General features: G+C 48.7%; 1 protein-coding gene across 2 annotated transcripts; it reads left to right on the top strand.

Moving 5' to 3' along the window:
* Nucleotides 1-1,092: 1,092 nt before the first annotated feature.
* On the top strand, nt 1,093-10,168 carry WAS (WASP actin nucleation promoting factor). 2 transcript variants are annotated; one of them, XM_004376871.2, is made up of 12 exons: nt 1,093-1,779; nt 2,108-2,248; nt 3,877-3,963; nt 4,062-4,164; nt 4,257-4,298; nt 4,393-4,446; nt 5,430-5,604; nt 6,458-6,500; nt 6,703-6,856; nt 7,070-7,476; nt 7,748-7,862; nt 8,677-10,168. In XM_004376871.2, the coding sequence occupies exons 1-12, from the start codon at nt 1,651-1,653 to the stop codon at nt 8,730-8,732; spliced, it is 1,506 nt and encodes a 501-aa protein (XP_004376928.1). In that variant the 5' UTR covers nt 1,093-1,650; the 3' UTR covers nt 8,733-10,168. The 2 variants fall into 2 exon arrangements, with proteins under 2 accessions (XP_004376928.1, XP_023587641.1); XM_023731873.1 differs by lacking the exon at nt 8,677-10,168 and having other exon boundaries at nt 7,748-8,553.
* Nucleotides 10,169-12,622: the final 2,454 nt, after the last annotated feature.

The following is a 12,622-nucleotide window of genomic DNA, read 5'->3' as shown; positions in this document are numbered from 1 at the left end:
GGCACCAAACAGGGTTGTGAGGGTAGAAAGGAGGAAGGCAGATTGAAACTGCCATGCCAGAAAGCTTTGAACCCCAGATTAGGAAAGAAGCTTTGCTCCTGAAGGTGTGGGGATCCATGGAGATTTCCATGAAGGACTGTGAATGCCACCCTGAGATGTGTTATTTCCCTTCAGGTACTCGGGAATGTTAGTCACACCGAGACCTGTTCAGCTTCCCCAAACTGCTGTACCTGTGCCCGAGACCTTTGTGTCTCCCAACGGCCCATCTCATGGGTGGGGAAACTGAAGGCCAGGGAGCAGTGGGGACTGATCTAGCATTCACTTGGGGAAACAGTCTGGCATCATCTGGTAAACTTAGAGATACGCAAACCCTACAACCCACCAATCCCCTCCTGGTTGACTATAGGCCTGAGAGATGGGCATGCCCATGTGGACCAGGAGAGTGCACAACAGCAAAACCTGGAAACAGCTCAGATGTTAACAGGAGAAGATGAATACACAAACTCTACAGTCACGCAATAGAATACTATACAGCAGTGAAAGGAACAACTACTGCTACAGGCAAATATGAATCTTAGGAACATATGAGAGGGTTGGGTGCAGAGCACAGTGATTAAGAGTGTGGACTCTGAACCCAGCCTGCCTGGCTTGTAATCTGGGCTCTACCCCTTGCTGGCTGGAAGATATTAGGGAAGTCATTTAGCCACGCTGTGCCTCAGTTTCCTCATCTGTAAAAAATGGTAATAGTGTGCACCCCACAGGCTGCTGGGAGGATTTAAATGAGTCAGTATTTGCAAATAGTTCAAAACAGTGCTTGGCACACATTAAGTGCTACACAAGTGCTTGTTAGGTACAAAAAAAAATGTTGAGTAGAAAAACAGCTCTCTGAAGATTACATTTTCTTTTAAGTTAAAAAACAATGAAAGCTAAACAATATGTTGTTTGGGCATTTATATATGTTATAAAATTTCTTTCTTAAAAAAGAAGATGATAAGCAGAAAGTAATTTGGGAGTGGCAGGGAGGCGAGGGTAAGGGATGAGGAAGTGAGCCAGAGGGGTGTGCGTTGTTGGTAATGTTCAGGTTCTCAGGCTAGGCGGTGGGATCATAGGTGCTCCTTATTTAATGAAAAGGACAAGTTTTAGTGCAGTAGCCTTTCAGGTCTGGAGGCCTTTGACCTGTCCCCAGGCTAACTGGATGCTTTTGGGGAGGAAGGTGGCCACCCAGCCCCATGACTGCTTCTCACCCCAACGAGCCCTGCAGAGGTGCTGCCGATGGCTTAACTCTCATCACAGGAACAGACCAGTGAGGGCAACTTAGGGACCGCAGCCAATCAATCAGAGGGCGGAGAGCCTGAGCCAGTCAGAGGGAGATGGGCCCCAGACAGTCAGAAAGGAGGAGGAGGACCTGAGCTGGTCAAAATGAGATGGCTCTAACCTGTCAAATGGAGGAGGACCCCAGCCAGTCTGGTCTGAGGGAGGAGGGTCCAAGCCTGTCCAAGGGAGGAGGAGGCCAGGCCCACTGAGGGGCCCCTGGAGGACTTGTTTCCCTTGTGGTTTTTTTGTACTTCCTGTTCCCTTGCTCACTGCGGAAGTTCCTCTTCTTACCCTGCACCCAGAGCCTAGCCAGAGAGGACAAGGGCAGGAGGCGCCATGAGTGGGGGCCCTGTGGGAGGCAGACCCGGGGGCCGCGGAGGTCCAGTTCAGCAGAACATACCCTCCACCCTCCTTCGGGACCACGAGAACCAGCGACTCTTCGAGATGCTTGGACGGAAATGCTGGGTAAGCTGGGGATCTCCTGGTCCTCTCTGTCTCCCTTTCCTCCTCTTCTTCCCCCTCCTCCCTGCTCATCTTCCCCATCCTTCCCCTCTCCTCCTCTTCCTTCCCCTCCTCCCACTCCTCTTTTTCTTCTCCATCATCTCTTCTCCTAGAATCCACTTGCCACTGTTCACCAATCCCGGGAAGATTGTTAGCGCTACTTACCTTCCCTCTGTCTGCAGCTCTTCCTTTGGGCCCAGGGCAGCCACGGGCAAGGAAGGACCAAGTGTGGCTCCAAGATCCTCTGGCTGCCCTGACCAGACTCCACTGACCCCTGCTCTCCCCTTCCCAGACACTGGCTACCGCAGTTGTTCAGCTGTACCTGGCGCTGCCCCCTGGAGCCGAGCACTGGACCAAGGAGCATTGTGGGGCTGTGTGCTTCGTGAAGGATAACCCCCAGAAGTCCTACTTCATCCGACTCTACGGCCTCCAGGTGACCCTCAACCTCCACTGAGCATGCAAACCAGTTCTCAATCTGCAAACCCAGATCTGTGTCCATAGCCCTAAACCCTCCTACCAGATCCTGAATCCCTGAGCCCCAGAACCAAACACTTCACCCAGACCCCAAACTTTGGTTCTAAATCTGCAATGACTTACCTAGAACTCTTTTATGAAAATCTCTAAACCCCTAAATACAGTGAGACCTGTGAGAGCCGAAACTTGACAGGACTGCCATGTTTTTCCGGGTCTCAAAAGTTTTCCACCTTTGACAGAGTGCAGTCTTACCACTTTCTATTGCACTCTATTGGTGGAAAATATTTTAGTTTTCCTTCTCTGACAGGTTTCCACCTTACACAGGTTCTGGCTTTCATAGGTTTTACTGTATTTAGTACATGTCCTAAGCCTAATCTCTTCCACAAACTCCAAAAAAATGAGCACTATATTTATACCTGAACTTCAAATGTGTTCTAAAGTCATAATTATGGCTCTCAGACATCCTCTATCAAAACTCTTGAACTCCAGATGTTTGCCTAGCTCCTAGGTCATAAATCTGTTCCCCAAACCCCAAACCTGAATACCCCATTTAGTCTTGAACCCAAAAATCTGTCTTTTTTTTCCTTGCCTGACTGCACTGACAAGAACCTCCGGTACAATGTTTAATAGAAGTGGTAAGAGAGAACATCCTTGTCTTATTCCTGATCTTAGGGGGAAAGCTTTCAGTCTTTTACCATTAAGTATCATGTTAGCTGTAGGTTTTGCATATATACGCTTTATCAAGGTAAGGAAGTTCCCTTCTATTCCTAGTTTTCTGAGAGTTTTTATAGGAATGGATTTTGTTTTCTGTCAAAAGCTTTTTCTGTGTGCATTGAGATAATCATATGGTTTTTCTTTTCTAGTTTGTTACTATGATGAATTATGCCAAATCTGCCTTTTAAACCCAAACATGGACCCCAGAATTCCCATATTAAAACTCCTGAACACTCAAATACTGAGGTAGCTCCTAAGTAAAAAATCTGTTCCAAAGACCTCCAACCTGAACTCTTCAGGCTTAAACCCCAAATTTATCCTTCAAAATCCATAAAGATGGTCCCAGCATAACTATATCATGACCCCAGGGCCCTCAAATATTGACCGAACTCTTAAGCCGTAACCCTGCTCCACAAACCCCAAATTGCACAAACCTTGGCTGAACTTACCTCATAACTTCCAAGTCTATATTTCTGAACCTTAAATCTTGACCCCAGCCCCCAAATAATTGGAACACTACCTATCCAAATGAAGACCTTCATTAAGGTGGGGTGTGTGTAGGATTGAATCTATGAATGAGCGTCAGTTTCCTAGGACTGGAGTCCTAAATCATCAAATTCAGGCCCCCAACTCCCACATCTAAAGCCCTGAACCCCAAGTACAAACCTCTCACAGCAGTGTCTGGCCCCATACTGTACTCCAACCCTCCACATCTGACAGCTGGACCCCCAGCTCTCTGATACTGAGCTGAAAATATCCAAATCAGATCCTGGGGCCCCAAATCTGGACACTATGCTCCCTGCCCAGATGACAAAGTCACGTACCCGGAGCAAGCCTCAGTGCCAGTGTGCTTCCCACCTTGCCCCTCTCCAGGCTGGCCGGATGCTCTGGGAACAGGAGCTGTACTCACAGCTGGTCTACTCCACTCCCACTCCCTTCTTCCACACCTTTGCTGGAGATGTAAGTGACCAACCAATCCCTGGGCCTCAATTGGGGTGCAGGGAAGAGATGGGGAAAAGTGGGGGGCCTGAAAGGCTGCTGACCCCAAGTGTGTGCAGGACTGCCAAGCGGGGCTGAACTTTGCGGACGAGGGGGAAGCCCAGTCCTTCCAGGCCCTGGTGCAGGAGAAGATACAAAAAAGAAATCAGAGGCAAAGTGGAGGTGAGGAGGCCCTGGGGGAGGTAAGTGTAAGGGTGGGAGGTGGAAAAGCCCCTCCCCTGGTTCTGGTTCCCAGTCCACCTGTCTCTCCACAGACAGACGCCAGCTACTCCCAACACCAGCACCAGCCAATGAGGGTAAGTCCTTTAGTGCAAGTAGGGGTAAAGAAAAGGCTAGGCCAGGAACCTATGGCAGGGTTGTGATAACTCTCTACCCACTCCATTTTCCCAGAGAGAAGAGGAGGGCTCCCACCCCTGCCCCCACACCCAGGTGGAGACCTAGGGGGTGAGTACTGTTTCTTCCTTGTGTCTCTGAGTGGGTGGTAGAATGGTGGATGGATGAGTAGTCGGGTGGGAGCGGAGATAAATGGTAAATGGGTGGATAGGTGGGCAAATGGATGGATGGGTGGGTGGGCGGGCAGGTGGATTAATGTATAGATGAGTGGGTAGATGGATGGATGGATGAATGAAAGGATAGATGATTAAGTAAGTGGATGGATGGGTAGATGGATGGATGAATGGATAGATGGATGGATGAGTGGATGGATGAGTGTGTTGATGGATGAGTGAGTGCATGGATGAGTTGACGGTGGATAGATGGTTGAGTGGGGGGATGAACTGATGGTAAGATGAAAGTATAGATAGATATATAGATATATACCCATTGCCGTCGAGTCGATTCTGACTCATAGCCACCCTATAGGACAGTGTAGAACTGCCCCATAGGGTTTCCAAGGAGCAGCTGGTGGATTCCAACTGCTGACCTTTTGGTTAGCAGCCCAATGCTTAACCACTGTGCCACCAGGGCTCCATATAGATGTATAGGTGGGTGTATTAATGTATAGGTGAATGGGTAGGTGGATAGATGGAAGAACGAATAAATGGATGATTGAGTGAAGTAATGAATGAATGAGTGAATGAATGAACCGCGAATAAATGAATAAGTGACAATATTTCAGTAAGTGAAGGAAGCAATGATTGAATGAATGATTAAGTACATGAATAATTTAACAAATTAGTCAATGAGTCACTGACTGAATGAGTCAATAATTAAGTGATAAGCATGAGTAAATGAATGAATCAGTGAATGTATGAATGGTTTGTGGGACCCACCCACTTCTCTGTAAACCCTACTTGGACCCCTCACCCACTCCATAGGTGACCATCAAACACAGACACACAGATTTCCCCTACAGTCTTTGTCTTCCCACCTCTTGTCCCTATGCTTTGATTGGTAGGTATATAATAGTTGCCTTATTTTGCCCACAGGCCCACCAGCTGGCCCACTGGCCTTGGGGCTGGTGACAGTAGACATCCAGAACCCGGACATCACGAGTTCACGATACCGTGGGCTCCCGGCACCAGGACCTGGCCCAGCTGACAAGAAACGCTCAGGGAAAAAGAAAATCAGCAAGGCTGATATTGGTGCACCTTGTGGATTCAAGTGAGAACCTTCCCACATCAGGACTGTAGATCCCTGGGTGGGCAGATGACAGTAGACAGGATGACAGCTTAGTGGATGGATGAGTAGATGGAAGGATGGGCAGATGGATGGGTGGGCAGATGGGTAGGTGGATGGGTAGGTGAGTAGATGAGTGGATGGGTGGGTGGGTGTAGGGCTGGAACTAGGCAGAGGCAAGTGAGGTGCCTAGGGTGCAAAATTTAAAGAGGCAGTCGCTCTCAGGGACATGCAAGTACAATTCACAACTCTGAGAGTGAGTGCCTCCTTAAATTTTGCACCCGAGGCACGTCGCTTGCCTTGCTTTCATCCCACCTTGGGTAGACAGGCGAGGGGTGGATGAATGGATGGATTGACAGATGTGTGGATGAATTTGTTCAATGGATAAGTGGAGAGAGACGTGTGTGGTTGAATGGGTAGACAAATGAGTAGATGGATGGAAAGGTGGGCACATGGGTAGGATGGATGGGTAGATGGGTGGGTGGACAAATGTGAGGACAGATTGGTGGATAAATAGGTAAACGGATGCGTGTGGGAAAATGGGTAGAGAGATAGATGTATGGATAGATCGGTGGTCACACAGGTGAATGGATAGGTGGACGAATGGATAGGTGGACAAATGGATGGGTGGACAGATTGTCACCGCAGACTATGGACCCTTTCTAATTCCATAACTCCTGCTGTCACTCACTCACTCACTCACTCATTCACTCATGAATGACTCATTAATTCTGGCCCCTCAGAGTCCTTCTGGGCAGGAGAGGGTAAGAGGGCTTCTCTAGGAAGGGAGTGAAAGAAGAGCAGTGGGGCTTCACTGGGGTCTCCTCACTTCCCCCAGACATGTCAGCCACGTGGGGTGGGACCCCCAGAATGGATTTGATGTAAGTAACCTTGAAGTCTCCTGAACCTCATTCAACTCCCACCACCCTTCCCAGACCACTCCTCAGACCCCACTCTGTGGTCCCTACCCCTTCCCACACCTCTCTCAGATCCCTCTCTGGGGTGGATCCAGTAATAATCTGTGCCCCTTCCTTCTTCACCTTATCCCCCCACCCCTCCCCTGGCCTCTTTCCTCCTGGGTAGGTGAACAATCTAGACCCGGATCTCCGGAGCCTGTTCTCCAGGGCAGGCATCAGTGAGGCCCAGCTCACCGACGCAGAGACCTCTAAACTTATCTATGACTTCATTGAGGACCAGGGCGGGCTGGAGGCTGTGCGGCAGGAGATGAGGCGCCAGGGTGAGCCCCCCACCTCCTATACACCCCCTTCTTATCCAGCTCTGGCAGCTAATACCTAAGAGATACACTGAAGTCACTCAGTCCTCATGGAGACCCCTCTACTGCTTAAATTGGGAGTTGGTTAGTTGGGGTACTCATTTTACAAATGAGTAAAACTGAAGCTCTGAAAAAAAACTATAATAATAGCAGCTTTGTATTATTCTCCCCCTACAGAGCCACTTCCACCACCGCCACCCCCATCCCGAGGAGGAAACCAGCCCCCCCGACCCCCTACTATGGGGGGTAACAAGGGTCGTTCTGGCCCACTGCCCCCTGTACCTTTGGGGGGTACTCCGCCCCCGCCAACACCACGGGGACCCCCACCCCCAGGCAGAGGGGGCCCTCCACCACCACCCCCTCCAGCCACCGGACGTTCCGGACCACTGCCTCCCCCACCCCCAGGAGCTGGGGGTCCGCCCCTGCCACCACCCCCGCCACCACCACCACCACTGCCCAGCTCTGGAGATGGACCAGTTGCTCCTCCACCCCTTCCTGCTCTGGGGTCTGGGGGGGGCCTGGCCTCTGGTGGGGGTCGGGGGGCACTTTTGGATCAAATCCGGCAGGGAATTCAGCTGAACAAGGTGAGGATGGGCAGGATAGAGGGATGGGGGTCTGGGGCTCTGGGGTATGCTCTGCAAGTCAGGGTATTGGAGGGCCAGGGGCAGAGACTGGTGGGGGTCCCAGGTTTTGGATTCTGGGGTTCAGTCATAGAGTTGGGAGGTTGTGGGGGGAGGTGGGCTTGGAACCTTGAAGGGGATTCGAGTGTTTGGAAGGAGAAATAATGAAGAGGCAGGGAGGAATGCCCCTCTGGCAGGCGCTGAGCCCTCTGTGCTGTGCACCTGCTTGCCGCAGACTCCGGGGGGCCCAGAGAGCTCAACGCTGCAGCCACCACCACAGAGCTCCGAGGGGCTGGTGGGGGCCCTGATGCACGTGATGCAGAAGAGAAGTAGAGCCATCCACTCCTCAGGTGAGAGCCTGGCCCTCCCCAGCCTGTGGCTGTCCTCCACAGGCCTGTCCTGGGCCCATCCTGCCAGGACCAGGTACCTGCTTTTCAGGGCTAGGGATGGCATAAAAGCAACCCCAACAGTCACCATCAATATTAGCATTAGTCCCAGGTGTTGATGACAGTATTAGCAGGAATCTTGTTACTTGACAATGTTAACATGAACTCATTATGTGACAATAAAATAATTAACTCTATCTTTGACAATATTAGCATTAATGCCAAGGTGTGTCCACGATATTAACTTTAACCCCATAATGTGGCAACTATTAGATTGACTCATTATGTGATGATGATAATAATGTAACTAACTCAATCTTTTTATAAAATGTTAACATTCATTCCCTAATGTGTCAACAATATTAACATTAACCCACTACGAGACAATAATAACTTACCTCACCTTTAACAATAATTTTCAAATTCACCTATTAAGTGACACACTGATTAACATCAACCCTTTGGGTGACAATATCACAAGTAACCACATTTTTGACAACAATATTAATTTTAACTCCAGCTGGAACCCAGACCCCAGCTATAATCCCTATATTGTCCCAAACTGAAACTCTGACTCTCACTCCTCTGAAGAGGCTCCTTCCTTATCTAGTTGAACAGGTCCCACATCTGTTTTCCTAACAGGAGACCCCAACCCCCAGCACCATGAGTCCCCAGCTTTTCAAGCCCTAGGAACCTGCCCCCGCCCCCACACCCTGAGGCTTTGAAGCCTCTGGCCCATCCTGAGTTCCCACTCCATGTCTTCTCTCCCTCCCTCCAGATGAAGGGGAAGACCAGGCCGGTGATGAGGATGAGGATGATGAATGGGATGACTGAGCTGCTGTCCCCAGCGTGCCTCCCCATAGTCCACCTGTGGCTCCCTGCTTCCCACTGGTACCTGCTCTCGTCCCCGCTCCCTTGGCAGCACCCTACTCTCTGCATCCAGGCACTAAGCCCTGTTTCTTCCCAGTCAACCCCTCCAGTGCTGTTATCCCTGACTGGCCCACACTCACCCTAGCAAAATTTCTCAATCCTCCTCACTCATTTTTGAAACAAAGATAAAGTAATCATCTTTTTCTCTCTCTAAATCTGAGTTTGCTTATATTCCAAATGTGGGAGTTTGGGGTCCCTCTTCCCCAAGGTCCCTGATATTTATTCACCTAGCTTTACATGTATGTCTTCATTTATTCACTCAGCCATTTAGCCTGTATTTCTTTGTTTCCTCCTGTCCTTCTTTCTTTCCACAAACATTTATTGCCACTGGCTCCTCCCCTCTCCTCCATGACACCCCCCCTCCAAAAAAAGGAGTAACTCAAAACTGTCCCTGTGTTTGAAGCTTTTCCCAGGGGAGTAATTAGAAACTCTTGCAAGTTAAAGCCTAAAATCGAGGTCTCTACCCCTTTCCATTTCTGAAATCTGGTAGATTCAAGATCTCAGGTATCCTACCTTTAGAGAAGGAGGAGGAGAGGGGCAGGAAGATAAAGGTGAGGGAGAATCCACGTTTCCAAGGGCAGGTTTCCAAGACCAGTGGAAGAATTTCTGAACCATTGAGGCAGAGGTAGAGGGAAAGGGAGGAAACCAGCTAGCCATTGGGGGTGCTGGGGACAAGATGTCGGGAGTGGGAGCTGGCTATGCCCCTTAAAAATTCTCCCAGAACCATGGAAGAGAGAATTCCCCTGGAGCAGGAGAAGGAGGGGGCATGTCCCAGGTTTCCTTTAATTCTTGAATTCTTGCATTATTCCACTCCTACCCTAGCTGGCCAGGCCCCCAGCATGAGCATTGAGTCTAGAAAGGGCCTGTCAGGTATCAATTACCCCCTTCCCACCCCTGCAGAAACCCTAGAAATCCAGTGCTCCAAGACATCTCCCTCCCTCTTGGCGCTAGGGCCATTTCTCGGTCTTCAGACAGGAAGGCATCACACAACCTCTGAATCCCCTTGAGCACAGGCTAAGAGAAGGCAGAGACTCAGGGTAAAAGAATTGACTGTGGGCAATTTGCTTGACCTCTCTGGGCCCCAGTTTCCTCAGTCTTTAAAATAGAAATAAAAATGCTTACCTCGTGGGGCTGTGTCAAGAATTAAAGTAGATGGTGTCTGCAAAGTGTCTGGATCATTGTAGGCATCTATAAACGTTAGCTGCCACTATTGTTGCTGTGGTTGTTATTACTGAATTTCACTGACTCTGACTCACCATTGATTATAAAATGCACCATTATTTTATGTATCACTAAGAAAGGCAAAAAAATACCGCCAATTAAATTATGACCCAACAGTACTTGTAAGACGCAGGCTGATTTCAGAGATGTTAAAAAATTAAATGCCTCTGGAGGCCTGGCTGGTTATGTTGTTTCTTGACCTGCCTTCTGGTTCCACATGTGTGTTCACTTGTGAAAACTCATCATGCCATTCACCCATGGTCTGTCTACTCTTCTGTACATGTGTTACACTTCACCAAGGGGTTTACATTAAAAACAGGTCCAAATATTAGCCCAAGAGACAGAAAGGGCCACATAAACCAGAGACTCCATCAGCCTGAGACCAGAAGAACTAGAAGGTGCCCGGCTACCACCGATGACCACCCTGACAGGGAACACAACAGTGAGTCCCTGACAGTGCAGGAGAAAAGTGGGGTGCAGAACTCAAATTCTAGTAAAAAGACCAAACTTAATGGTCCAACTGAGACTGGAGAGACCTCGGAAGACATGGCCCCTCTGTTAGCCCAGAACTGAAACCATTCCCAAAGCCAACTCTTCAGACAAAGACTTGACTATGGGACATAAAATGATACTTGTGAAGCACGTGCTCCTTAGCTCAAGTAGCTACGTGAAACTAAATGGGCAGCTCCTGTCCGGAGGCGATATGAGAAGGCAAAAAGGGACAGGAGCTGGTTGAATGGACACGGGAAATCCAGGGTGGAAAGGAGGAGTGTGCTGTCACATTATAGGGAGAGCAGCTAGGGTCACATAGCAATGTGTGTATAAATTTTTGCCCCCAGCACTGAGAGGCAACATATACAAGAGACACTAGATTAATACTGAACAAACAGACAAATGGCTGTGGGTGGGACACAGGAATACTAGAATGACCTCTTACTTTTGAGGTCTCCTGAAAAGGTGCTAGTTGCAAAGGGTTAACTAGTCTGCAGAGTTAACTTGCATAAGGTCACACAATTTAGTAAGTGGTGGAGCCAGGATTTGAACCCAGGCAGTCTGGCTCCAGAATTCATGCCTTTACCTGCTACATTACACTGTTTGGAGAGGCCCAAAGGAAGCTCTCCGTCACTAGGAGACCGCTATAGCTTCCCTTCAGATTCAGGTGGGAAAAGGTCATGCCTTAAACTACTCTTGGGGGTTGGACAGGTCTCCAGGACTCCTGGAAGTAGGATGGCCCAGTAGGACCAGCTTGTGACTCTTCTAGAAGGAATAAGAGAGGGAAGGGGCATGCATGGTGGGATTGTGCTTTTGACTGTTCCATTTCTGACAAGGAGAGGCTGATGGAATGTCAGACTGACCAGCCATTCCTCCAACCAGCTCACAGCTGGACCAGCAGGAAGACAGAATAACTGTTTGGTTAACTGTATAACCATTTGGTTGACTGTATAACTCATGGACCAACAGAGAGAGGGGCAATTTGAGGAACTGACAGTGTGGTTTCCTGATGGTGTGAGGTACTGAACATTTAACTGAACTACATTCTGCCTGGGCCTGACTGGGGCTGGTGGCCTGATAGTGTGGAGGAGAGGCAGCCTCCTGAAACAATTACAGGCTGACCAACTGACTGATGGTGTTGCTGCTGGACTGGTAGGCAGGATGTTACAGGCCTGAGGGAATGTTTAAATGTTAATAGTCTGATCATGTATAAAGAAGGGCTATGCTGAGGGAATTTCAGGTTGACTAATCAACAAATCTGTGGTTGCCTGATGTTGTTGTTATTGTTAGTTGCCGTTGAGTTGGCTCCAAGTCATGACAACCTTAAGTATAACAGAATGAAACATTGCCTGGTCCTGTGCCATCTTCATGATCGTTGGTATATTTGAGTCTATTGTTGTGGTTATTGTGTCAATCCATTTCATTGAAGGTTTCCCTTGTTTTCAATGACCCTCTATTTTACCAACTATGATGTTCTTTTCTAGTGATTGGTCTTTCGTGATGATATGTCCAAAGTAAGTGAGCCGAAGTCTCATTCTGGTTGTATTTCTTCTAAGACTGATTTGTTTGTTCTGGCAGTACACACTGTATTCGATATTCTTTACCAACACCACAGTTCAAATGCTTCAATTCTTCTTCTTTCTTCCTCTTCATTGTCCAGCCTTTGCATGCATATGAGGAGATTGAAAAGATCATGGCTTGGGTCAAACACACCTTAGTCATCAAAGCTTTAAAGCTTCTTAAAACTTTAAGGAGATCTTTTGGCTGATAGGAGCCCTGGTGGCACAGTGGTTAAGAGCTTGGCTGTTAACCAAAAGGTCGGCGGTTTGAATCCACCAGCTTCTCCTTGGAAACCCTATAGGGCAGTTCTACTCTGTCCTATAGGTCACGGAATCGACTTAATGGCAATGGGTTTGGTTTGGCTGATAGGCTGCTGTATATGGTGACTGACTGACTGTCTGTTATGGATTAAATTGTGTCCCCCAAAAATGTGTGTCAACTTAGTGAGGTCATGATTCCCAGTATTGTGTGATTGTCCACCATTTTGTCATCTGATGTGATTTTCCTATGTGTTGTAAATC

The sequence above is a fragment of the Trichechus manatus genome, unplaced genomic scaffold, assembly GCF_000243295.1.
Source record: "Trichechus manatus latirostris isolate Lorelei unplaced genomic scaffold, TriManLat1.0 scaffold00046, whole genome shotgun sequence".
Lineage (NCBI taxonomy): Eukaryota > Metazoa > Chordata > Mammalia > Sirenia > Trichechidae > Trichechus > Trichechus manatus.
The sequence above is the reverse complement of the archived record's forward strand: the minus strand, read 5'-3'. Positions and strand labels throughout refer to the sequence as shown.